The sequence below is a fragment of the Corythoichthys intestinalis genome, chromosome 15, assembly GCF_030265065.1.
Source record: "Corythoichthys intestinalis isolate RoL2023-P3 chromosome 15, ASM3026506v1, whole genome shotgun sequence".
NCBI classification, from domain to species: Eukaryota; Metazoa; Chordata; class Actinopteri; order Syngnathiformes; family Syngnathidae; genus Corythoichthys; species Corythoichthys intestinalis.
The window spans coordinates 54,455,193-54,483,031 of NC_080409.1; the positions used below are offsets into that span (position 1 = coordinate 54,455,193).

At 41.1% G+C, this 27,839-nt stretch overlaps 1 protein-coding gene across 5 annotated transcripts in view; it reads right to left on the reverse strand.

Annotated features, from left to right (window-relative positions):
* Positions 1–862: 862 nt before the first annotated feature.
* esrrb (estrogen-related receptor beta) overlaps positions 863–27,839 on the reverse strand; it is a 117,189-nt gene continuing 90,212 nt past the window's right edge. For all 5 annotated transcript variants that reach the window (XM_057859226.1, XM_057859225.1, XM_057859224.1 and 2 more), the window contains 2 exons: positions 14,775–15,044; positions 863–4,643 (listed from right to left, as the gene is read on the reverse strand). In XM_057859226.1, coding sequence (XP_057715209.1) covers positions 4,399–4,643; positions 14,775–15,044 — 515 coding nt within the window. In that variant the 3' untranslated portion in view covers positions 863–4,398. The remainder of the gene's footprint in view (positions 4,644–14,774; positions 15,045–27,839) is intronic.

Genomic DNA, 27,839 nt, shown 5'->3' on the forward strand with positions numbered 1-27,839 from the left:
TTAAATCGTTTTCTAATTGTATGTAACGTAACAGACATAATGTGTTACACTCATCCTTAGTTTTTAGTTTAAGCTTAAGGTAGGGTTATCAAATTTATCGCGTTAACGGCGAGATTTAATTTTTTTTTTTACATAATATTTAACGCAATTAACGCATGCGCTGCACGACCCACTCACGCATTGTCGCGTTCAATCTATAATGGCACCGTTTTACACATACAGTATATAGAGCTAAAAGGCGGCGTAAAGTGAGTAGCGTGAATTTTGGCAGCCTTTGCAGCCTTTTTTTAATTGGCTAAAGCTTTACAATCCCTCTCCCAACGATTAGAAATATCGTGGGAAGCAATGAGGGGAAGAGAAGTAGTAGTTGATCTTTTTCTTAACACCCTATGTAATTTCCCAACGCAGAGAAGATATATCAATTGGTACCACTACGCACAGTCATGGTTGCACTTCCCATCATGCATTTGGGCAGAACCGTTAAATGGCTACAGTATCATATCATTTACTGAAAGCTCAACAAATACACTAGATGGCAATATTTAGTCACAATATACATGGTCACATTTATCCTTTAAGAATTACAAGTCTTTCTATCTGTGGATCCCTCTCACAGAAGGAATGTTAACAATGTAAATGCCATCTTAAGGATCTAATGTCATAATAAACAAATACAGTACTTATGTACTGTATGCTGAATGTATATATTCATCCGAGTTTTCTTCATTTTTTGCTTAATGCATTGCCAAAATGTATATGATCGGGAAAAATTATCGGGAATGATTGGAACTGAATCGGGAGCAAAAAAAAAAAAAATCAATCGGATCGGGAAATATCGGGATCGGCAGATACTCAAGGATCGGCAGATACTCAAACTAAAACGATCGGGATCGGATCGGGAGCAAAAAAACATGATCAGAACAACCCTAGTTATCAATATGCTCCTGCCTCGAATCGAGGTATTGTTTTAAAAAGGTGTCAATGTTTAAAAAAAAAAAAAAAAAAAAGGAACCAACAAGGTGCTACCAAAATCTTCCACCATAATAGTGTCTGTTAACTCTACAGCTGCCATTGACGGTGCTCGACTCCAATCCATTTAGGCTGGGACGTGCCTTCATTCGAAACCAGAGCATTCACAGTCATTCTGTCCGATTTTCGGGGCATTTACAGGTCATTTTCTGTTCATTTTAAGGCATTTACAGGTCATTTCCTGTTGAGTTTGAGTCACTGCCTATTCATTTGGGTGATTCCCAGGTCACTTCCTGTTCTGTAACTCAAAATATACAGGAAGTGACCCATAAAATACCCCAAAATCAACAGGAAGTAACTGAAAATTAACAGGTAAATGACCTTAAAGGGCCCCAAATGACCTCATTGCCTGGCATTTGGCTCCCACTGACGACCATAGACGTTTAATCCGTTTGAAGTGGGAGGGATTTAAATGGATTGGACGTTTACTAGTAATGAACTCATTCCAATTCACAGCAGAAGCTTGTTTTTCTGTTCATTAGTTGTTTGTAGAATGATTTCCTGACCAATGTATAGATAATCGTTGTATCGGCATATCGTCAGATCATCGTTAACATGAGCTCTGTATTGCAAATCGTATCGTATCGTGAGGAACAAAGAGGTTCCCACTCCTAATTACACAAAACTCCAAAAATGGGCCGGACAAAAGTAATGGCACCCTTTGAAAAATCATGTGATGCTTCTCTAATTTGTGTAATTAACAGCACTTGTTACTTACCTGTGGCACTTAACAGTAGGTGGCAATAACTAAATCAGAATTGCAGCCAGTTAAAATGGATTAAAGATGACTCGACCTCTGTCCTGTGTCCTTGTGTGTACCACATTGAGCATGGAGAAAAGAAAGAAGACCAAAGAACTGTCAGAGGACTTGAGAAGCAAAATTGTGAGGAAGCATGGGCAATCTCAAGAATATAAGTCCATCTCCAAAGACCTGAATGTTCCTATGTCTACCGTGCGCAGTGTCATCAATAAGTGTAAAGCCCACGGCACTGTGGCTAACCTCCCTAGATGTGGACGGAAAAGAAACATTGACGAGGGATTTCCCCGAAATATTGCGCGGATGGTGGATAAAGAACCTCGACGAACATCCAAACAAGTTCAAGCTGTCCCGCCGTCCGAGGGTACAACAGTGTCAACCCATACAATCCGTTGACGTCTGAATGAAAAGGGACCCTACCCAGGAAGACCCCACTTCTGACCCAGAGACATAAAAAAGCCAGGCTGGAGTTTGCCAAAACTTATCTGAGAAAGCCAAAAATGTTTTTGGAGGAATGTTAGAGTTTTTGGGAAAAGAAATCAACGATTTTACAGGGGCTAAAACGAGGCCTTCGAAGAAAAGAACACGGTCCCCAAAGTCAAACATGGCTGATGTTTTGGGGTTGCTATGCTTCCTCTGGCACTGGACTGCTTGACCGTGTGCATGGCATTATGAAGACGACCAACAAATTTTGCAGCATAACGTAGGGCCCAGTGTGAGAAAGCTGGGTCTCCCTCAGAGGTCATGGGTCTTCCAGCAAGACAATGACCCAAAACACACTAGAAAATGGTTTGAGAGAAAGACTTCTAAAGTGGCCAGCAATGAGTCCAGACCTGATTCCTATAGAACACCTGTGGAAAGAACTGAAAATGGCACCCTTCAAATCTCAGAGACCTGGATTAGTTGGCCAAAGAAAAATGGTCTAGTATTGTAAGAAACTCATTGAAGCGGTTGTTCGCAGTTATTTTGTCTTAAGCTTGTGCTACCAAGTATTACACTGAGGGTACCAATACTTTTGCCCGGCCCATTTTTGGAGTTTTGTGTAAAATGATAATGATTTCATTTTTTTGTCCCCGTTGTTTTGTGTTTTTTCATTGCAAGCAAAAATAAATGAAGACATTACTCCCAAAGCATTTGTAATTGCAATCGTTTTCTGGGAAAAATGAAGCATTATCTGACATAATTGCAGAGCTGCTAATACTTTTGGCCAGCACTATATGTCGCATTTTCGTCTCAGCAAGCAAAAACTGGTATTCGTCCGGTTACGCTCTAGTCTCCCGAGCCATGTTTTTAGCTGGTCATCGTCATGAAAAAATTGTTCGTCGACGAAATATTTTCATTATCGACATTGTTGACGAAAACAACACTGGTGCAGACTAATGTGTAACGGCGTAATGGACGTGTTGCAAAAGGGAGGCTGAGATCTACTTCTCCCAGCAGGGATCACACCTTGTGGTGACACATCGTTGGCCTGCGCGGCGCATGCTGACACTTTGTTTCTTGCATAGCTCTGCCATCCCGCCCGCCGAGCGAGCCGCCGGGCGATTGTGTCATTCGGCACGGGCCGCCGTGTCAACGCGAGGGTCAAGAAGCGATCCGCCGCGCGGGCGACGACCTCTGGCAGCGTTAAATATAAAGCCGGTATGAAGTGTCCGCGCACCTGCCGTTCACCTCTATAAATGCCGACGGCTATTTAAAGACGGAAGGTGTCTAAGATGGCGAGAGCAGATGCTAGCCACCTTGCTCCCAGTGTGTGGGATGACTGTGCCGTGGCTTAAAGGGTTCCAAAATAGAGCGCTTTGACATATGGGCCTCTGATTGTTTGAATATGGAATCTCCTGGACTAGCGCCACTCGACAGAAAGCCTTTGATACCGACGATCGGCTTTCACCTGGAGCTTCCATTTCCACCGGCTTAAAAAGGACACGACACGGGGAAGGGTTTGCGCACGTGCGACGGATCCGAGCGAGCGGCGTGAAAAATGAAGGTTGAGCCTGGCGTTCCCGCACCATCATTTATTGCTGAGTCACTACAGAAGAAGACTACCAACTAGTGCAACTGCCTATGCTAGTTTGGTTAAACAAGCCTTCCCATTTGACCCACACTGCTCCCGAGAGGTACTGTACTGGATGTCCGAGGACATTTGAGGTGTTAACAGTTCACATTTAAGCAGTTTTTTTTTTTCCTCCCTTCCCCGCGAGTGAAGGGAGGGAGAAAATGGCCACCGATATCAACAGACTTTAAACTGTACACGCAGTCCTCCGATAATAAATATATACACACACCCCAGATGAAAACACATTGGAGAGAGGGTTGTTGTCGACACCTCCCGATTTTTCTGGCGTCTTAAGTAGCTAAAGGACACCTGGGAGTATGACCACCAACAATTAACAAAAGAAATTATTACTGTACATAGTATTTCTTATATATTTTAAATTATCATTCTTATATTTTATATTAATCACCAAGATTGCTTCTGGTTGTTTTTCTTTTCTTCTTCTTGTTTTGTTTTTTTTAAAGATGGTGTCCCAGTGTTGCAGGAAGAGGAAGCTGATGTCTCCCTCTCCCTTGAAGTCGTGCTTCCAAAAAGTCTCGCCGAGCAGCTCCAAGAATCAGACCTTGGCCTCCAGCATCTCCAGGAAGAGTTTGTGCATGGGAACCTTGCCCTGCACCTTGATGCTATAAAAGTGCTGCACGGCCTTGGTGGCCGTTTGCCGCAGCAAGGGCAGGGTCATGAGCAGTTTTCCCGCCCGCCGCGGGTCCTCCGGGTGCTGGCTGCTCTCGAAGTCCTGCAGGGCTTCGTGCAGAGCGTCCTGCAGCTTCTGGACAGCCTCCATATCCTCTATGTGCATGGAGTCTACGGAGGAGACCAGATTTAGCAAGAGATAGAAACAGATATGCTGATACAGTGGTATAAAAAAGGTATCTGAACCTTTTGTAATTTCTCAAATTTCTGCATAAAATCACCATCAAATGTGATCTGATCTTTGTCAAAATCACACAAATGAAAAAACAGTATCTGCTTTAACTAAGACCATCCAAACATTTATAGATTCTCATATTTTAGTGAGGATACCATGCAAACAATGACAGAAGGGTGGAAAAATAAGAAAGTGAACCATCGCGTTTAATACTTTGTGACCCCCTTTGGCAGCAATAACTTCGACCAGACGCTTCCTGTAGCTGCAGATCAGTCTGGCACATCACTCAGGTTCATTCTTCTCTACAAAACTGCTGTAGTTCAGTCAGATTCATGGGATGTCTGGCATGAATCGCTGTCTCTAGGTCATGCCGCAGCATCTCAATGGGGTTCAAGTCTGGACTTTGGCTAGGCCACTCCAGAATGAGTATTTTGTTCTTTTGAAACTATTCTGATGCTGATTTACTTATGAGTTTTGGATCATTGTCTTGTTGCAGCATCCATCCTCTTTTTAGCTTCGACTCTTTGACAGACGGCCTTAAGTTTTCCTATAAATCTTTTGAAATGTATTCTTCTATTAATGGTTGCAAGTTGTCCAGGCCCTGAAGTAGCAAAACAGCCCCAAATCATAATGCTCCCTCCGCCATGCTTCACGATGGGGATGAGGTGTTGATGTTGGTGAGCTGTTCCATTTTTCCTCCACACATGACGTTGTGTGTTACTTCCAAACAATTCAACTTTGGTTTCATCAGTCCACAAAATATTTTTGTCAAAACTTATGTGGAGTGTCCAAGTCCTTTTTTGCAAACATTAAACAAGCAACAATGTGGTTTTTTTAGACATTGGTTGCTTCCTCTGTGAAGTCCTTCCATGAACACCATTCTTGGCCATACTTTAACATATAGTTCAAATGTGCACAGATATATTGTACTGTGCCAGTGATTTCTGTAAGTATTTAGCAGACACTCTATGGTTCTTGTTTACCTCTCTAAGTATTCTGTGCTGAACTCATCTTTGGTGGATGGCCATTCATTGGGAGAGAAGCAAGAGTGCCATTTCCATTTGTAGACAACTTCTCTGACTGACATCCAGACTTTTAGGGACTGTTTTGTATCCCATCTTTATACAAATCAATAATCAGTCATCAGCCAGCTCTTTTGACCGAGCCATGAGGCACATCAGACAATACTTCTCATCAAGACAATTCTTACCAGGTGTGTGTTTTATAGTGGGCAAGGCAGGTTTAAACCACTCATCAGTGATTGGGCACACACCTGACTTTATTTGCTTGGTAAAAATTGGTTTCAATTGCTCTTTAAGTCTCCGTAGGCAAAGGGGTCACTTTATTTTTTTTCCCCTTATGTCATTGTTTGCATGCTATCCTCATTAAAATAGGAAAACCTAGAAATGTTTGGGTGGTTTTAGTGTGATTTTGACAAAGATCAGATCACATCTGATGGTGATTTTATACAGAAATAAGACAAATTCCAAAAGGCTCAGATACCTTTTCATACCACTGATATAAAAGGAAGGTGTGCGGATTTGTGAAAATGAAAGCTCATGATTGATACCGAGTGCTATCGGTGCAGCGAGGTGAGGTAAAGAACACGTTATCAGCGTATCTCAACCACGGACAGGACAAAGAATGGATCATAAAAAAACAACAACATGTGCTTTGTTTTATTTATTTCCTTTCTAACGCTTTGCGGTGCTGTGCAGCTTATTAAAACGGCCTTTGACCGCCCGCGCTGAAAATCAATGTTATTCCCCGTTACAATGGCGTGAATCGAGGGTTAATAGCAGACATTAAAAAAAGCCGTTTCGGAAAGGCCGACAACTATTAGTAGATAAAATGGTGGCTCCATTAGAGGACTTGGACGTCATGAGAAGTTTGCGAGTAATGTGACATTTTATTTTGCTGCCTCCTACATTTTTATATTATGATGGAAAAACTTAACATGAATGTATATTTTAAATTTATAACTGTCTAGTCTTTTTTATTATAATTAGGACCCGAGCACTAAGTGTGCGAGAGCTCTATTGTAATGCAAAGGATTATTAGGGCCCGAGCACCAACAGGCACGAGGCCCTATTGTTTTCCAAAGGATTATTATTCTTTTTTTTTTTTCATGGCAAATGAAAATGGCCAATTTGGAGGCCCGAACATGCACGAAAACTCACCAAAATTTGCACATTCATGTGACTTCCCATAAATTTCGATAATTTTGCAACGTGGCAAATGAAAATGGCCAATTTAACTCACCAAAATTTGCACATACATACAGTTTTGCGTAAATTTCCATAATTTTGCAATGTTGCGAAAACATGTAACAAAATGGCTTAGTGGCACCCCCTAGAATTTTTTAAATAGGCCTCTGCATTGCTGCTCCAAAAAACCCATATTCCAAACCCAACAGGGAATTGGGTATTTTGGATCGAATGTGAAATTTTTATCGATTTAAAAGGTGCGCATTTGACATCTTGTCGCTGAGGGAGTTAGTTGGATCGTCTTCAAAATTGGTGAGGCTGTTCAGGAGACATATGAGATCTTAAGTTTTCAAAATTGTGAGTTTTAGTTCTAGGGCCTGACCTGGGCGGGGTGCCAAACACCAAATTCAGAAAATGACTAATAACTCCCTGACACAACGTTCAATCTTTTCTGGCATGTATGTGAGGTATCCCAGCCTGAACACGACTGCATTGAAATATTACCAAATGGGCCTGGTGCCCCCTAGTGGGAACGGGAAACGCCCTTTTTTATGAGACAGGCTCCTCCTTTTCCTCGGAAAAAAAAAATCAATTGACCTCAAACCAGGGGAGCCTTAAGACATGTGTTCAGGTGCCTGATGAAAAATATTGAGGTTTGTTTGAAGCAGAGGGGTCCAAACAGGAAAGTGAAAATGACCGTCACTGTTTTGTCTCGCCACAAATTTTGAAAAGTCATAACTTGGCAGACATACAGCACATCTGTACCAAACATCCCGTGCTTGGTAAGAGTTGTACCCTGAAGGGTCCTGTACGGCTTATTTGTATTAATGCTACAGCGCCAACTAGTGGCAACAGAAAGTCACTCATTTTACTTATACATGTCCAGTTATTTTCAGGTTGGTCATTGTAGTTTCAAGACCTTTTGTAATACTACATTTAAGGCTCATGTCCACATGTCTTTGACGCTTTGTTTGTCATTAAAAGGAAGTATATTTTTTCAGGGCCTTAGGCAGCTTATAGAACCATGAAATTTGGCACACAAGAACATCAACAACCCAACTACATGAGCTTGTGACTCCCGCTTTCAGCTAACAAAGAATCTTGTAATTCTGATGCTGACCTCATTTTTGGTTTTTTTCCCCCTAGATCCTTTACTGCTTGCCTGCCAGAACGTCTGCCTGCCCGTTCACCTGTTCCATCACCAAAACTGCCAACCGGATTCTTCAGACACTATTTGCCACTCCCTCTAATCGTCAATAAACTCTTGTTACCACTGCCAGTTTGCCTCCCGGCGCTCTGCGTTTAGGTCCCCCGTTACCCAAAACATTAACAAATACAATATGTTGTTTACAGTCTAAAAATGGGTCATCTTTAATGTAGAGTTGCTTGTTCCAATTAAAATATTTTGTGAAAAAACAATGTAATTATGTGATTCTGCATTAGTATGTCAGCAATAATAAATGGCATGAAAAAGAAGTGTCGTCATTATTGCTTTTTTACAAATTAAACTCCAAATATAAAGTGGAAATGCAAACAAGACTGACAGAATACATAATATAGTACACATTTTGAAAATAAATTACACACTGAAGAACATGAAAACGCCATTTTGAACGTGTTTTTGACTTTTGCTTGACTCAAACCTCTTATTTCCCACACTCTTATATTTTCTTCCGTTTTCCTCATGGCAAACGACAGTCACTCCTTGACCAATGAGGAGTGGGATTGTTATTGTTCTGTCAGCTCATTGGGTAGAATGCTGGAGAGGCGGGTCAATGCATTCCCCTACATCAGTGGTGTCCAAACTATTCCACATAGGGCCGCAGTGGCTGCTGGATTTCATTCCTACACAACAAGACGACATCTTTTCACCAATCTGGTGTCTCACAAGTGTAATCAGTTGATTGCAGTCAGGTGCTGCTTGTTTTAGCACACACTTCATTGGTTAAACTGTCTGTGCTCGATTGGTAGGAACAAAAACCAGGACCCACAGTGGCCCTTGAGGACAGGTTTGGACACCCATGCCCTACATAAAGCACCATACAAGTATTCGTTCATACAACAAATAAAACAGTATTTTCTATTTTCATGATAATACGGGACAAAGATTCAATGTACCCTATTTACAAGTATTGTAACTTAACAGATACGCTAACTTCGGTTAGCCAGTCTATAGCATACTGCATTATATTAGTATTAAATGAGCTGACTTTTGTTCAATAAAATTGTGTGGTTATGTTGTACATTTTCAGGTTTAAAGATACAATCGTTCATTATATTTGAATTTATATCATTTTATTTTAAGTAAAACAGATGGAAGGAGGCACCTTTAACCTCTTATCTAGAGAACAGTTCAGTCAGAGAGTGAGAGGTCTAAAGAATACTTTTGTGTGGGTTCACTGTTCTCAAAAAAAGTCAGCTTTAATGCATAACTGACTTAATTCAAGCCAAATTTTTCATCGACCACCTGTTCAGTCTCGAGTTCACGGACGTGTTGAGTGCATCACGTTACACGCGTCTCTCTCATTGTCGCCTTTTGCTCTGTTGCTATCTGTTCTCCTCGCTAAGGGAGTCTCCGTGGCGGCGGCGGCGGCATCTCTCACTGGCTAAGCGACGTCTGACGCCCCAGAGGCGACGAGTCGTTGCCCGCCTCGCACGTTTCACCTTGGCGCCACGCGTTTGGCCACGTGGGGCCATAAAAAGGCAAAACAGATTTCAAAGTGGGCTCTGTATTCATTGACTGGAACCAGCGTATTCCCAAAACCTTGAGACATTTTTCACCGTGACGGCTTTCCAGCAGTGAAATGAAGTAGGTCGTTTAGAAAAGCGTGGGCAGGGGGAGGGAAAAGAGACGAGAACATAATTATCGTATGCTAGGTTTACACTGAAATAAAAAAAACTGAACGCTAATGAGTACAGTTGTCCCGATCACGTATTTTCTGAGTCAGCTGATTGTAAGGATCTGTCGATACAGAGTACTGATCCGATAGCATGGCAATTTATTAATATTTTTAAAAATAAAAAAACACACTCTTTTGACAATATGTCCATCTTGATTATTTTCTTTGTAGCCATTTAAAAAAAAAAACTTAAAAACGTATGTGCATCTTGATTATTTTCCTTGTAGCCATTTAAAAAAAAAACTTAAAAACGTTTCCCACTCAATTCCTATTCTAAAAATGTTGCATAGTCCAAAACAATACATTGTTTTCGTTCCTTTTGACAAGTTCTTTGTACTTATTCACTCATTTTCTGAGCTGAGTCTTGATACTCTTACTTTGTTGCTCTGTAGCCCTTGAATAAAAACAAATCTTAAAAACCTTTAGTCTTTTTCCACGCGATTCCCATCTTCTAAAAATGAGCCCGATTTCCGATCACGTGATTGGATCGGGGACATTCCTAATCGTTATACCTCTGGTGAGAGCGCATTGTTTCACTATAGCGAAATGAGACGAGTCATTGGCTAATTACGGGGTTTATCCCGCTCATCGTGGCGTCTCTGGGGTCAATGAGCAGTAAGCGGGGCTCAGCTGGCCGGGACCTCTGATTCTCTGCATGATGATAGGATGGTCTGTCTGAGGCCGAACCCCTTTTTGATCGACAACGATATGAGCGATCTTGTCGTCATAACATCCAGGGGAGACATTTTTCAATGTTCATTCTGTTGTTCTGAGATGAACCAGAAACTTTTATAATCATCCCAGCGACACTTGCTTTGTTAAAAACGACTCGCGAAGAATCGAGCTGGTGTTTTTGTTTGGAGACTGACTTCTGGCACTCTAATTTCTTTCCCCACTCGCAGCGGATGCCGCTGTGCCCCTCCACCGTCAAAAAACCCTCAAAGGCGGAAACACTTTGAGCTTCCCCTCAGTAAAAGACCAACAGCCGCCACTGATCCCTTCCAAGTTAGATTTTTTTTGGTACACCATTTAACTAGTATAAAAGTCAGACACATATTCCAGCAATGTTTAGAGGGAACCTCGGACTTAAAGACCTGTAAGCTCTAATAAGCCACAATTGTTCTCTTTTACTGAAATATGTTGTTAGAAACACATAAAATATTGCCATTGATTTAAAAATCTATAATATTTAGTACATGTTTTGACCTACGGAGGGCGGCATGTTTTACAGACGCTCTGGGTGATGACGTAGATTGTCACTGTCACTCGACGAATACTGCCGGGTTACTGCAATTCCTTCTACGTGGTGAGACATCCAACAACTGCGCTCATCGGTTGAAAGCGGCGAGTACTTACTATTTGAGTTTTTATTGAGTCTTTTATGACCTTTTCATTGCCTCATAATACTTTTTGCATGTGTTTCCCTCTTATACTTTTAATCATTGTTGCGTTAGCTATAAAGCAGATTGTTGATCTGTCAGTCAGGTAGCGTATTTAAACGGCCCTTATTTAATATAACAGCGTTAAAGTATTTTCTTAAGGCATCTTTAGTATGTTCTGTCTGTATGCATTTAAACAAAAGTTGAGAGCTCACGGTAGTACTTTGGGTGTCATATTCACCTGTTGTAGGACGTTTCGCCGGTGTAGCACATTTTGGCAGAACACCGGTTTTGTCCTACTCTCGTCTCATCCCGTCTTCCCTTTTCATTTTGCTTTTGCTGCTCGTTTTGTGTAATATCGACTATGCCGTCATTCTAATGAATGTTCCTCTCGGGTTCAAATTGAAAGGGTTGAACAGATGACATGTTTATGTCACTAGAATCATACTGTGGAAGCCCGGCAGCGTAACCATGGGATATGACCGCCATGCGACAACAATAGCGACCAACTGTTTTTACAAATTGTATAAAAACAAAAACATCAAGAGGGGTTTCAATATCAAAAATTATTTTAAATCATAATAACGTTTATCTTTTAAGAACTACAAGCCTTTAAAGATAAAAAACAGTGCTTTAACGTTGAATAGGGATTTTGCTTTAAACATATAATCATTGACGGGGGTTAAAATTCAATTGGAACATCCTGGGAAGAAAAGCTAACGGTGAAACAAAAAAAACAACAACAAAAAATGCTGGTTTAAGTATGAAGAAAGGTCTCCTTGACGTAAGTACTGAAAAGGTAAGAGCAAGCAGCATGTTGCGGGATGGACTTGAAAAACAACTTTGAAGAAACAATTTCCTCGCAATCCATCAATGAGCTTACGTCAATGTGATTGATAAACTGCTAATTACAAAATCGATGGCTATGAATTTTCACAACTGTCAGACAGAGGGGCTCCCAGGAGAATGATTTCCCAGAGACCGTCGCCGCCGACACCCTCCCCTTCTCACCTCGTGACCGACGCTCTGCTGTCTTAAAAGCAAATAGCTTGCATCAGCATTTTCATTTTTCAGCTCGGACAAAACAAGGGGGAGCGGCCCGGTGACCTGAGCGCGCATTGATCGGCGGGGGGAGCGCTCGAGCGGGCGGGTCCTGCCTCCTTAAAAGGAAGCTGTCAATAGCAGCGTGGCATCTTTGCATTGGAACAAACGAGCTCGATCGCGGCCTGATACTCATTCCATTCGACTTAACACATTTTATTGACAGCCACTGTGCTCCTAATGAAATGCTAAATTTATCTCCAGTGGCCGCTGTGCCCTGCAGCTACTGTTATGGAGATAGTGGAGGAGAAATACCACAACTCGCGAGCGGTGGAATTAAAAAGCTCCCTCCCTTCCTTTTTGCGCGCTGCCCTTATCTTCTCCCCATCTGTGCAGCTCGCGCAACAAACTAAAGGTTACACGCTAAAAGTCCTGGAAAAGTGAAAAATGTCATCTTCCAAACTGTTAGACAATACCTCACTTTTATTGTAGGGTCGACATGCTCAATTAAGGAAGGTGGCAAATATAACAAAACGCTAACAAGGTACCCCGAGATTCCGTACACTAAAAATTCATTTTACGAATTTTTTTTCCAGAGTGTTTTCCGAAAGATTATTTGTCATTCAAAAGATAATATTAACTGCAATAGAATATTCCACCTCGTAGCAATGCAATAATGTAACTATGTTTGACTATAAATGTAAACAAAGTAAAGCTGCAACAACTAATCGATTCATAATTTGTTGCCAACAAATTTGATCATCTATTTTTGCCGGCAGCTATGAGCACTCCCGTTTGGGTCTTTGTGTGTACAATGAGGCTGCACGCGTGCGCCCGTAAATAGAGCAAGAGAGAGAGAGAGAGTTCACCGCTACACTCAGCTTGGGTTGCTGAATCAATACTATTACAAAGTGTCAAGAGTTGGATTGTCTTTTGTGTTGTTAGATCCAGTGTGCCTCCCTTTAGGGGTCAGTTGTTGATGAAACATTAATACTTAGCACGGAACGCTTAGCTAGTTAGCGATGATGCATAGACTTCATAATGTATTGACAGGACACGGGGCCGATAAATAGGGGGCCTGTATTGTTGGCAAGGCCATCAAAGCTGACCAAGTGGAATCACAGACAATGACCTTTTTTCATTGAAAATTTTTGTGAATAATTGCTTAAATCCCCGAATTCCTTATAGATATGGATGTAAAACAGTCTCGATTCTTGGTTAAAAGCAAAAAAAAAAAAAACTGTGCAGTTAGTGTTTATTTTAAGTAAATATGTCAAAGTACAATGCTAGTCTGTTAGTCAACGGAGCTAGCAGCCGCCTTATGTAAACAGAGCTTTTCCGGTGAAAATTCTTGTGAATAAATGCTTAAATCTCTGAATTCTTTATAGGTATGGACGTAAAACACTCTCTATTCTTGGTTTAAAGCAAAAAAAAAAAAACCAAACAAAAAACATGCAGTTCGCATTTATTTTATGTAAATATGTCGAAGTACTATGCTAGTCTGTTAGTGAACGTAGCTAGCAGCCGCCTGATGTAAACAGAGCTTTTCCGGTGAAATTTTTTGTGAATAAATGCTTGAATCTCAGAATTCTTTATAGATATGGACATAAAACAGTCTAAATTCTTGGTAAAAGCAAAAAAACAAACAAAAAAATTTTGCAGTTAGAATTTTTTTACGTAAATACTGCGAACTATGATGCCAATGCAGTAGCATTGCAGGAGGCCATGGCACACATGGTAGCTGGACCGAAGGGTCAGCAGTTCGATTCCTGGCTACAACTGCCCACTGTCGAGGTGCCCTTGGGCAAGGCTCTTAACCCTAATTTGTTCCCAATGGGTTGGCAGCGCCTTGCATGGCAGCAGCACCATTGGTGTGTAAATGTGTGCATGAAAGGATAAATGTGTGCTAATGTAAAGTGCTTTGGGCATGATAACCATGTAGTTAAATGTGCTATATAAGTACTCTCCATTTACCATTTCCAGTGTACCTCCCTCAGAGGTCAGTAAAAGAAGCCAATTGGAATACAACAAACAAAAAAAATAACTTTAGCAATGGCTGCTGAAGCTAGCTCGTCCTTTAGCACTCTGTGTTTGCTATGAGCTTGCGTAGTCATGTGATAACATCTGTAGAGCCGGAGCCTAACAAACTAGTGACATTTAAGCCCCACCAGTGAGAGACAAAGCATTACAAATAAAGACAGGCATTCAGAGGACATGACCGCAAATTTAATGTGGTGTTTTTAGTAGAGCTTGGAATGGATGAGGCAATTTACATGTAAAATCCGATTCATTACATAAAAGTATTTTGCGTTAAGTTGAATATATGGCGTAATGAAAGAAGTGAAATGCTAAAATGTTTTGATTTGAGACTAATGTAAAAATGATATTCAAGTGTCTGTGTGTGTGTATTCAAACAACTGTGGCATTAAATGTTAAAAACAAACGTGACAAAATTGGGGGAAAAAAGCTAATGAATTCAAAATGGCTGATGATAAAGAACAACAAAAATACCAGGGGGTTTGTGTTGTTTAACGGCTCACCTGAGTTGGCGAGCGCGATGGCCTTGAGGGTCACAAACTCCTCCTTCTCCACTTTCAGCTTTTTATATTTGCGAACCAGCTGCAGGATGGACACGTAAAGGTCGAGCAGGCCCGTCAGCCGCGAGTGCTCCTCGTCCATAATGTAGTCCTCGGCGTACACCAGCTCGTCCTCGTAAGGTAGCGAACGAAATACGATGCTAAGGATGAGAATCTCCATCCAGGCGCTTTGCAGCAGACTCATCTGGTCTCCCAGCGACAAAGTAGAAAAGCCTGAAAAGACACGGCGGGGTGGAATTGAATGAGAAAAAATACATACATTTTAAGACATAATGATGCTCAGTAGAACGCAACCTCTGCCATTTACTGTGGCAGAAATTTGTATACATGAGTAGTAAGAGTGTAACAGCATTTGCATTCGTCCTGTACGGGCATCACGGTTCGGTGCACACAGTCAGACGCCGTAAATGTTTTGAGTTAATTTTTTTTTTTTTTTAAGTCCATTTTGGAGTTAGTCCTCCTTTACTCCAGGAGGCAGTAGAGGTAAGGCGCCTAAACCACAACTGGCATTATGAGAAAAAGAAGACAAACCAAAACGGACAAAGAAGCTAATCATTGCTCACTACTAGGAAAATTATGTTGAATAAATACAGAGTACACACTATCAAATACAGTACAGTATTATTAATAGTTTTTGAAGTGTTTTTATTTTATATTTTCAAATCAGGAACACTTCATTTTGCTGTAGCCCGAGGCTGAAGTCATTGAAACGAGTATTTCAAGAGATGCTTTTTCAGTTTTGCACATTTTATTTTGGTCAATTTAAAAATATATCTATGTTAGTGGTTTACAGTGTGTAACTATATCTAGAAACATATATATCTTGGACATGCTATTGTTTTACATTTCAAAAACTCTCAGTTGAGGTAAAATCACACACTTTACATTTTCCAAATGACGATCTCAAAAGAAATCATTAAGAAATGCATCCGGAGGAACGCATGGAAAGCACCTGCTTCAATTTAAATGCAAACAGGAAAGTCCTCTTTGAAGCAGGTGTCAGGGTGTTTGAGTGGGCTTTGCGACAGTAAATCGGTACAAAGGTCCGGGACGCACAAAGCCAGGCGGTTACCCCCTTGTATCCTGTCATACTTGTGTTGGTGAGCCGGGGATTAGCGCTAGGACGAGTTCTCGTTGTAGAGGTTGAGGACGTGACACGCACGTGCACAGAGGAGGGGGAAAAAAACGTAAGGAGGAAAATCTTCACAAAGTTACACAAACATACAGTATGTCACCTGGTAAAATAGACACACAGGAAAAACACTCCTGCTAAAATGCCTGCACAAAAGCACATGGTTGAGACAAATCACAGGGTTCTACTCCTACAGCGACTCAGGTGCAGCAAACCACTCCGAACCTAGAATTGCTGTGTGAAAAGAAAAACTGGGAGGACTCCAAAATAAAAAGGCTTTTTGTAAAAAGAAAGATCTAAATGTCTATTTCCCTTGATAGTAGGCAACAATAAACTGTCAAGGCTACAACCCCCATGCGAGCCTCCCTCCCTCCCTCCCTGCATTGTGCCTGCAGGCGCCCCATTCTGACAGCATATTAGGCTCTCCAGCTCCACCAATGATTAACATGATTGCTTTTACAAGTTCGCTGTTGCCATGCCACCTGCCACTGCGTGATTAAGAGGCGATAGATTACAGTATTGACCCGGCCCGCTCAACACATCTATGCCCTTCGTTTTCTTAAAAAAAATACATATGATCACACTTGGGGGCCGCCCCAGTTTTTATCTACTTTTGCCCGGGACAGCAATGAATACACATAGTAATAAATGCTTTGACGGAAAAAGAACCAGAACCTGGCTGAGCGGTACCTGTGTTCAATTCCCCTTATCGTGGTGACGACCACTGCAGGGGGAGAGCTGCGGGATACATTAATTAAGAGATTGTGGTCAGAATGCGCGGGCCTTCACATTTTGAAGGGGAATCAATAGTTAGCGCACTAGAGTGCTAACGGTCCGGCGGGAATGGTCAGGGGCCTGCAGAATTTACACTCATTTTGGTTCGCGGGCCACATTTATGGCAATTAGATGGTAATGTGGGCTGGACTAGCTGCTTTTCGCCATTCGACAGCCAATCTGTTTGAACATCCTACTTCAAACGGATTGGACGTAGGGTGACCAAACATGCTCTTTTGCCCGGACATGTTCACTTTTTACATCCTGTCTGGGGCATCAGGGTGCTGCAGCATCCCATGGTTTGGGGGGGGGGGGGGGGGGGGTGGGGGGTGAAATAAGTGTTTTGGTAGATTTGTGTGTGTGTGTGGGGGGGGGGGTGTTTAAAATAAATAAATAAATAAATACAACATATTGAAACAATAGTATATTTAACTTTGGGAATTATATATACAGTGATTCCTCATTTTTTGCAGTTAATGGGGACCATAACAGATAAGTGAGATATAATGATAAGTGAAAAATAGCCGCAAAATAGCCCCCCAAAAATATATGATTGGAAAAAAACAACAACAACGACAACGGCAAAAACAATGCCACATGGCAAAATTCTTTTTGCCACATGGCAAAATCCATTTTGCCACCTGGTAAAAAAAAAATGCCACATGGCAAAATTACAACATGGAAAAATCAATTTTGCACATGGCAAAAAAAAAATGCCACATGGCAAAATGCCACATGGAAAAATCAATTTTGCCACAAGGCAAAAAAAAAAAAAAATGCCACATGGCAAAATCCATTTTGCCACTAGGCAAAAAAATGCCACATGGCAAAAAAAATGCCACATGGGAAAATCAATTTCGCCACATGGAAAAATCAATTTGGCTACATGGCAAAAAAAATGCCACATGGCAAAATCCATTTTGCCACATGGCAAAAACAATGCCACATGACAAAAAAATGCCACATGGCAAAATCCGTTTTGCCACTAGGCAAAAAAATGCCACATGGCAAAAAAAATGCCACATGGGAAAATCAATTTCGCCACATGGAAAAATTAATTTGGCTACATGGCAAAAAAATGCCACATGGTAAAATCCATTTTGCCACATGGCAAAAACAATGCCACATGACAAAAAAATGCCACATGGAGAAATCCATTTTGCCACTAGGCAAAAAAATGCCACATGGCAAAAAAAAATTCCACATGGGAAAATCAATTTCGCCACATGGAAAAATCAATTTGGCTACATGGCAAAAAAAAAATGCCACATGGCAGAATCCATTTTGCCACATGGCAAAAACAATGCCACATGACAAAAAAAAATGCCACAGAGCAAAATCCATTTTGCCTGAGGAACAAAGTGCAGGGAGACAGAGGGCGCGACAGTGACACTAGGCGACCGGCTCGGGACAGCTCAACTGTTTTTTTTCTTTTTTTAAATTAAAAAGAAATTCAGTGATAGACTAAGGGTGCAAAGTTTGAAGCACGAAGTAGCAAGGGATCACTGTATATGTGGATTTTTGTGTATCTTGACGAGTCTAATCAAATGATGTACAGTAGACGTCCGCACTGTCGCAGACAGCAAGGTGGCTATGAAATTCCGAGCAGTTCTTGAACGCGACACGAGCAATACCTCACACATCTGCATACGACCGCAACCTTCTACCTACTCCTTCCTTTCTACTGCAACTCTGCCCGATGACTTAAAAAAATCATGAGTATCATGAGGTATCCCACCCCTAACGTACAGTATGAATGAGCTAGGCAGAACAACCCTGTTTTTGCCACCCTTAATTTAGACTACACCGACAACTGCTGAAAGCACTCTAAGCACTTCACTATAATCAGTGGAAGCAATAAAGCGTAGTTTGTAAAAGCCTACGCCATTAAAGGTATTTGGAGCGAATGTTAAAATGCTTTGTTGTGTTATTTCCTTGTCTGCATACGTGTCCATTAAGTTAGACCGGCCAGAGAGAAACTGTCATCGGAGCAGAGGCGCCCTCTTGATTGCCGCATCAGGTTGGCATCGCAATCACGGCCGAAGCTCCGTCGAGCCTTTTAATGGCAAAGAGGGCTGAAGCGGAACTAAAGCGGCGCTCCCAATGTGACAGCTCGCGCGGAGGCCTTGTCCGAGTCTCGTCGAAGAGCCTTTAGAGTTTTTCTGACGCGGCGCGCAGCCATATGCACATAGCCTAGCAGCCTACAATTACCTTTGACGCTAAAAGTCCTTAAATTTAATCCGCTGTTGTGAGATGGAGAGGTGGTGTTTTCCCGCCGCTTCATCCCTTCTCTTCAGGGCCTAAATTATCGCTCCAAATGGGATCTGGTGTCGCCGCCTTGCCTTTTTCCACTCAATTTAATCGAGTAATGAAGTGACTTCCCGACTCCGCAGGTCACACGGCGCTCCGGCCGCCGCGCTCCGAAGGTGGCCCGGTTAAGTGCCGGCAGAGCGGGTGATTTCCTCTAATGAAATATCAATATTTACATCTTCATTTCCAGCCCGCTGCCGACGGTGGGGTTTGACCAAACATGACACGATATTGACCAAATCGGAGAGGCCTGTCTGCACATTTCAAGGGCCTTTTCCGCTCTGCCGGCGAGTGCATTTAAAAGTCCCGCACAACCCTAATAATCATGGTGATAACAAAGCAAAGCTTTAGCTTGAGCATTTAACGCTGAAAGGGATTTTCATTTCGGATGCAAAATATTTTCATGACTACCATTGACATATTGACTTTGAAGGGAATAGTATCGTATTTACTGATGGACTGTTTGTATCACGCTAACACACTTAACATGATCCATCAGGGAATAGTATCGTTTCCAGTATTTACTGTTTGTATTACTCTAACCCTCACACCCAATATAAAATACAGTGGTACCTCTACATACGATCACTTCGACACACGATCTTTTCGACATCCGACGTAAAATTTGAGCCGCCATTTGTTTCTACATCCGACGAGTTGCTCGAAATACGACGACATGACAGCACTGCAAACGAACGCACGGTGGATTTTCTTGTGTGAGAAATCAACACAGTTTTCAAAAAAAGTTGATACAGTTGGAGAAACAAGGAAAAAAGTGATGCTTACCTTTGAAATGAAGATGCAAGTTAAAGAAAAATATGAGCTTGGGGTGCGTGTCCCTGAACTGGCTCAACAATACAGCTCCATGGTCCTCTTCCGACCACCGTTCGCCACTATTTATAAGTTAAGGTGACAATTATTATTGTGGTAACATTGCCTAGGAAATCGCCAGCTTCGTCACGTTTTTATCATTTATTTAAGAACTTATCCAACACAAAACGCCCATTGTCTTAAGCAGTTGACTGCTCTCAAGAAAACGAAAGTATTATCTCTACCGCACCGACCTATCTCACTGAGACGTCAGCTTCGCGGTGCGTTCAGGGACAGTAAAAAGTGTCCGCCATATTAGAATCCGATTCGTTACATTATTTACAGGAATAATTATTAATTCTTCTTATTATTATTATATTATTCTGAATTATTTATTTATAACTTATTTGTTTTTCTATGTTTAATTGCCATTTGTAACAGTGCCAGCAGTATTTATTAAGAATTTAGTGTATGTTTTTAGGCTTTGGAACGAATTAATGGAATTATAATGTATTCCTATGGGAAAATCCTGCTCGACATACGACCATTTCGACTTACAAACAAGGTCCTGGAACGAATTAAATTCGTATGTAGAGGTACCACTGTAAATAGCACTAGTATCATAGTTTAAGGAAAACAAGCAGAATATAAGGCATAAGAGATACATGACACCTTCTTATCACAGAAGCCCAACGTGTGCGTCATGCAACTGACTGAGCAAGATTGACGCTGACAAGCCCACGTCTGCACCACCAACTCCCACAGTCAGTTCTCCCGGACACTCCAGAACAAATGGCGGGACGTCCTGTCCCAACATAAGGAACACCGGAGAATGCCCGATATCCAACTGATAGCACGACTGGGACATGACTCCAAGAGCTCCTTTGACGCTGAGGTAGCAAAATCCACAACCCTCGGTGCCCTGACAACGGTAACTCCCGAATCCTCCTGTCCAATCCACAAACAGACAATAATCCTAAACAGAACCCAAGCACACCCTTCTTCTGCCCACAGCCCGCCCCGCGAGAGCCTTCAAAAAGACTCAATGTTTAACTAATAGTTGTCATTTTTCTCAGGAACCTTTTGTTGACTTGTGATATGGTGACCTTGGATCCCCGCCTGGGTCCCTCTGTGTTGTATGATTGCTGTCGACTTAGAATAAATTGTCAACTTGTGTTTCCAAGCCTTTTTCCAGCTTTCAAAATGGAGTCAGTACAAGGGTTTTAGACTAAGGTGATTGCGCGGAATTTGGCCTTTTAGCCGGGTTGTCGGAGTTTCGCCGGCCCGGGTCACTGGAGCTGCGCCAGCGTGAGTTCGGCGATTCGGCTGGCGTGATTCCGGCAGTCTGGCTAAAAGGTCAGATTCCTTCAATTTAGAGTTAGTGTGTATTCACGCCTGCCACGTTTGGTTCGGACCATCGTCGGTTTAAGTCTTTGAAAATATTTCGTCGACAAACAATTTTTTACATGACGATGACGAGCTTAAAACATGTCTTGGGAGACAAAAACATAACGTGCAAATTTCCAACTTTTTTTTCCCCCTTTTCAAATTAGAAGTTCAGGATTTTTGACATGCGGCTCAATCTTCGAGGTGGAAGTGATTCCAACAAATTCCATTTTGTGTGCAAGTTATTTGATAGCACGGTGAGATTTGCTTTCTTAATGAAGGAATACAATCTTTTCTCGTATTTACTGTTTGACTGTTTGTATTCCTCTAACACTCCCAATATAAAATAAATAGTAGTTATATCATGGTTTAAGAAAAAACAAGCAGAATATATTTGATATTATGAACAGTTGTACTCGGGATGATTAGAACTTGCAGCGCCAAGACAACGTGCAGATAAGGATGCCTTCTGACCACGGAAGCCCAACGCGTGTGTCATGCAGCTGACTGAGCAAGATTGACGCTGATTACCAGGTGATAGGCAAGACATCTACAAGCCCACGTCTGCAACACCAAATCCTGCAATCAGCTTTTCAGGACAGTCTAGAACATATGGCAGTACGTCCTGGTCTACCACAACACCTGATAACAAAATCAACTCCCAAGTTTGATACCTCAGCGCCTCTTAGACGGCAAGGCGCGCCGAACCTGCCACCTCAGTTGTCTTATTAACTATGACCCAGCAACGGTGACACACGAACTTGACTACCAAAATCTACAACAAAAAAAGACCCAAACACACCTGCCCAAGGCCCACCCCGCAAGAGCCTTTAAAAAGACTGAATTTTTAACTAGCTGTTGTCATTTTTCTTGGGAGCCTTTTGTTGACTTGTGATATGGTGACCCTGGAACAAGTCTGCCTCCTTGCCTGGGTCTGTTGCTGTTTTTCCTTGCTGTTTGATCGCTGTCGACCTGAATAAATTATCAATTTGTGTTTCGAAGCCTTTTTCCAGCTTTCAAAATTGAGTCAGTAAAATGTCCCCATTCTGTATCGGCAGCTTTAAACTACATTCAATTAATTTAATGTTGTGAAGCAACCGTTAAAGTTGTTAAAATTGCACCCGTTATTAAATAATTTCCCTTCTTTCTACTTTCGACGTGAAAGTTTTAAAACTGTTTCATCATTTAAGGATAGATTCAAGTCAAGATTTTGCCCATTTTTTTTTTTTTTTTTAGATAAAAAGTAATTACCAGTAGGTTCGCTACAACAGAGCCTTCTAGAGAAGTCTACTGCTTTAAGATGGCGCCTGTTTACTAGCACGGGAAAGTCTGTCATTTCACAACTAGTTCTTGGTATAGGTGATATCTACCATAGCTGGGCGCTGTTGGCTGATGGCTGACGGCCGCAGTCAGGTATTATTGGGTTTTTTTTTAATGTTGCGGCATCAGTTGAACATGATATTTACTCTCGGTCCGTTGCTCATTGCGTCCTGAAGACTACGCTGTGTTTTATTTCCGCTTTACCTAGTATAATTCAATAATCCGGATTTGGATGTTTGTGAATCGTTCTAGAATCTTCCACGGCCGAATCGCGAATAATCAAAGAATCGGAAATTTCGCACGCTTCTAGTTAAGACTAAGGTAAACGCGCAGAGTTTGGCCTTTTGGGTTGTCGGGGTTTCGGCGGCCCAGGTCGTTGGAGCCACGCCATTCCAGCAGTCTGGCTAAAGGGTCAGATTACTTCATTAATGAATATATTTTTGATCAATCAAATATTTCTGTATAACATCAATTTAAGTATCCAATATTTAAGATATGGACACCTGCAGCTTATAGTCAGGTATGGCATATATGTGGATTTATTTCTTAAAATTTTGCCGGTTTGGCTTACAGTATAGTCTAGAAATCACAGTAACCAGTAACACTTTATTTGACATCAGTGTCATAAGAGTGTCATAATTATGACATGACACTGTCATAAGCATTCATTCAGACAGATGTCATTTAGTGTCATCTGGCAAATGATCTCACTTTTGAATGGGTGTAAAAGATCTGAGCTAGACATAAATGGAGTTAGTGACAAAATTTTCCAGATGACACCTATTGACATCTGTCATAAGCATTCATTAATACTCATGACAGTGTCATGTCATAATTATGAGTGTCTTACGACAGTCTTTTGACGCCACTGTCAAACAAAGTGTTACCTATTTACCCAAATAAATTCAAAATGAGGGGAAAAAAATAGCGGCTTGTAGTCTGAAAATTACAGTAATTGGATACAACAAATCATTAGCCTGAGTGCAGCACGCTGGAGCTCCTTGATCGTTTACTTCAGTATTTTAACTCGCCCAGACCTTTTCGTCCAACGATTGAACGATGATGGCACATGTGCAGGTTTGTCGTGAAATCCCAGGACTCTTGTGAAAATTGCAATGTGAAAAGGAACCGCACCAAAAGATTTTGGACTGGATCAATGGAAGCAAACGATGGACTTTCCTAATCTTTGCTCAAAAGGTTGGGGATAAGGGCAGTGACGACAAAAGCCAAAGACCATCATCTCTGCCTTTATCTGGCCAGTAAAGAGGGAGGGGGGGGCGGACGAAACCCACCGGCGGCCATCTCGAACCTCTCGGAGATTAATCAGAGCACTGGAGGACAGGATGGCCCAAAATGAAATGCGGGAGATTTCTGTTGAGCTGGAGTTCATATTCTATTAATTTATTATTGTTTCCCTCTCCCTGAGGGCCATTAGCGCGGGTAATAAAAAGAGATGTAATTACGAGGCACGGCGGCCCCCTCCAGCTGCAGCCCCCTCGTAACTCACCCTCAATCAGACAACAGAGAGGAGCGCGGGAGGGAGGAAGGGAAGGTAACAAAAAAATGGCAGCGGAAAAAAAGTGAATTGGAGGATAAAAGAGAAGAAGATACAGGGCAGAGAGGTGCTAGATAAGGATGGGGTGGGGGAAGGCGCCAGAGCATAAAGCGAAAGGGGTCTAGAGTGAGGTGAAAACGGGAGATAGACAGTCATTCCGGCTGGACGGATGCTGATCTTTCATAGCCAGCTATCAGAAGGACAAGCGGGCCCCGAAGACTTGTGCCCAGCAGCAATCTCACCTCAGCCAAGGCAAGTGCTCTCTGGGCTCCAGTTGGAGTCAAACTGCCTCTAACTGGGCCCCAGAGGTTGTGCACATCATTTTTTCTCGCCACTATAACCTCAAACTGAGCAGAAGGATCATGCCGAGAAACCGTTTTTATCAAAGCTTGCCATTTCAAATGATATTCAACCCTTTCATGCATGAATTATGACTTTTTTTTGTTTACTCTTACATGGAACTCATTGGCGATACAAACGTTCATTCGCCCCTCCTAGTCGAAACGGTTTGGACGTTTATAACTGTCAATGGCATGCCATGAGTTAAATATGATGGGGAAAATAATCAACTTAATAGGCCGTATGGTATTTCTTTTTTTTATTCATTTTAATGTCATACATTTCACTTTTATTAACAGAGTATTAATGTATGAATGTATTTATTTATTTTTATTGAATTCTTAGATCTGTGTGCAGACAGAGATGGAACTTGAATTACCATGGCGGCATCAGGATCAATAACAGCCTGCTAATAAAATGTGGCAGATGACAGATATTACTTTATTTATAGTTTACTATATTTTACCAATAGCTGAAATTTTACCTATAGTTCATATAGGTCTTAAATAAGAGTGTAAATGTATTTGAATTCGTCTACAGACATCGGCTCGTTGCACACGGTCAGACGGTGAATACATTTGAGTTATAAAATTTTTTTTAAAAACATGGCGGAGTTAGGCTATTTTTTATTTGTCCGTTTTACCCTAGAGACCCCCGTTTACAGACACTGCACAAGTTTCAACCCAGCCATAAAACAAAGGTAATTAATTATATTTATTATTCAAAATGTCTGTCCTTTTTAGCTTAGAATCATTAATTAATGTCTAATATTTCGTTTAAAAAAAAAAAGAAAAAAAAAACGACTTAAAAAATTGTTCAATCGCATATTTTAAGCTTTTAAACAAATGACGTCACAATAAAAAAAATGGCGTCTGTAAAAAGGTCACGGATATCTACCCCATAACTATCGCTTAATTGTATTTTTTTTTGTGTTACTGTCGCATTTTCTCCAATACGTTAGATGATGAATAATCAATCCAAACAAAGAAAAATTGGGAAAAAAACAAAAAAAAACCTTTAGAAAAGTAAAAATCTCGACCACTCCTTGATGTCGCATCGCAACCCTTGTTATATTACCATGATTCACCCATAAAATCCCCCATAAATCCGGCTGTGGCCATTCACAGCTGTGTCGTGACACTCGGTGATACCTGCTACATAAGTTTTGGATCGGAAATAGGGAGGTAAGCAACAATATTTTGTTAAAATCATGGCGTCTTTATTGTGCTCTTTCATGCTCTCACTTCCAGTTAGGGTTTTGCTGTTTAATTTTTTTTTTTAAATGCCCTACTGTGCAAATTTTTTCTTCCCCCAGAAAATTAAGATTTTAATCTTTCCAATGATGCATATCGGACAATTTTGAAATTTGGCCTAATTGGGGGTCTCAGAGCGGAGCTTCAAGTCACCTGGGTGTTTTCTGCCATATATATGTTGGTATCTGTATCAGCCGATACTGCACAGCCAGGTATCGGTATCAGGACCAAAAAATGGTATCGGTACAACACTAGTGCAGACGCAGATTGAATTTGAATTAATATGGCGACATCAATAACAACTTGAGTAAAATTTGGCAGAGGACAGACATTTTTTTACCTAAAGTTTAACAAGAGTTCCCTGGAAACTGAGCTACAATCATATTGGTTGTAATGGTGTTGTATTTGTGTCATACCGTCTGAAATAATCTGTGTACTGTATAAGAGAGTCAAGGTGATAACCGACAAATCCATTATCCAATTGTATGCATGATATAAAAGAATGACAGCTTTGACCAATATCTTGTGAACATTGTAGGGTTGAAGAATGTTGAACGAATCTTGTTTCATTTTTACCCCAGTCTTTAGCCCTCCCCAGGGTCCTGCAGACCAATCCCAATGTTTGATATTTCTGTGCGACTCCTGAAATAAAATAGCCTTTAATCATTGCCATAATTACACATAATTTATCTCCGCAGTCATGAAGCGGCACAGCTTAATGAGGGATGGAGCCGTGTTGACGGCCTCTTAAAGGCATACCACCGTCACGGTAATTTCTGATGCTTCGAGCACTTTTAACGTGCACTAGGCAGAAAAGGGATTTCCACACTTGCAGAGTTAGAATGATTTAATAGTAATTACCTAATGTAAATAGTGAATTCAAGATGATTTAATACTGTACTTGCATTTTACACAGCAAATGACAGTTTGGTTGTTCCTTTCATTACATGCAGACAGTCAGGTTGTCTTTAATACTGAAGGTAACGCATTTAGTCCTTTAGTCAAACAAATCCATTTTTATTATCATATTTTTATTCCCCCCTTATCCTTATAGAGGACCAAACAGGACAGAACCAAATATATAAATACATCTTTAAATAAATACTTAAATGTATCATTACTTAATTAAAATGGGAATTAAATTGAGAAAAATGTAATTAAATGTATCATTAAGTCTTTAAAATACAAGTTCATTTAATGGTAAAAATAAACAAACAAACCCAAAAAAATTAATTTAATTTATTTCATTATTAACTTTTTCATCATCTTTTTTTTTCTTTTTTTTTTTTTTTTTTTTTCCAACACATCATTTTAAATCGGTATAACGATTCTTGGCGGGAGCATAATGATAGGCTTTCAGGACACAGTAGTATGAAAAAGTTTCTCAGATTTCTGCATAAAATCACCATCAAATGTGATCTGATCCTTGTCAAAATCACACAGATGTAAAAACAATGTCTGCTTATAGGTTTTCATAGTTTAATGAAGATAGCATGCAAACAATGACAGAAGGGGGAAAAAATAAGTAAGTGAACCCTCTTCCCAAGGAGACTTAAAGAGCAATTAAAACACATTTTTACCAAACATTTTAAGTTAGGTGTGTGCCCAATCACTGATGAGTGATTTAAAGCTGCCCTGCCTACTATAAAACACACAGCTAGTAAGAAATGTCTTGAAGAGAAGCATTGTCTGATGTGTGTCATGGAATGGAACAGCTCACCAACATCAACACCTCATCGCCGTCGTAAAGCATGGTGGAGGGAGCATCATGATTTGGGGCTGTTTTGCTGCCTCAGGGCCAGGACAACTTGCAATCACTAATGGAAGAATGAGTTCAAAAGTTTTGCAGGAATACCTAAGGCCTTCTGTCAGGCAGTTGAAGCTAAAAAGAGGATGGATGCTGCAACAAGACAATGATCAAAAAGCCAGAAGTAAATCAACTTCAGAATGGTTTCAGTAGAACAAAATACATGTTCTGGAGTGGCCAAGTCGAAGTCCAGACTTGAACCCCATTGAGATGCTGTGGTATGACATACCAGACGTCGCAGGAATCTGACTGAACTTCAGCAGTTTTGTAGAGAAGAATGGGCCAAGATTAGTCCTGATCAATGTGCCAGACTGATCTGCAG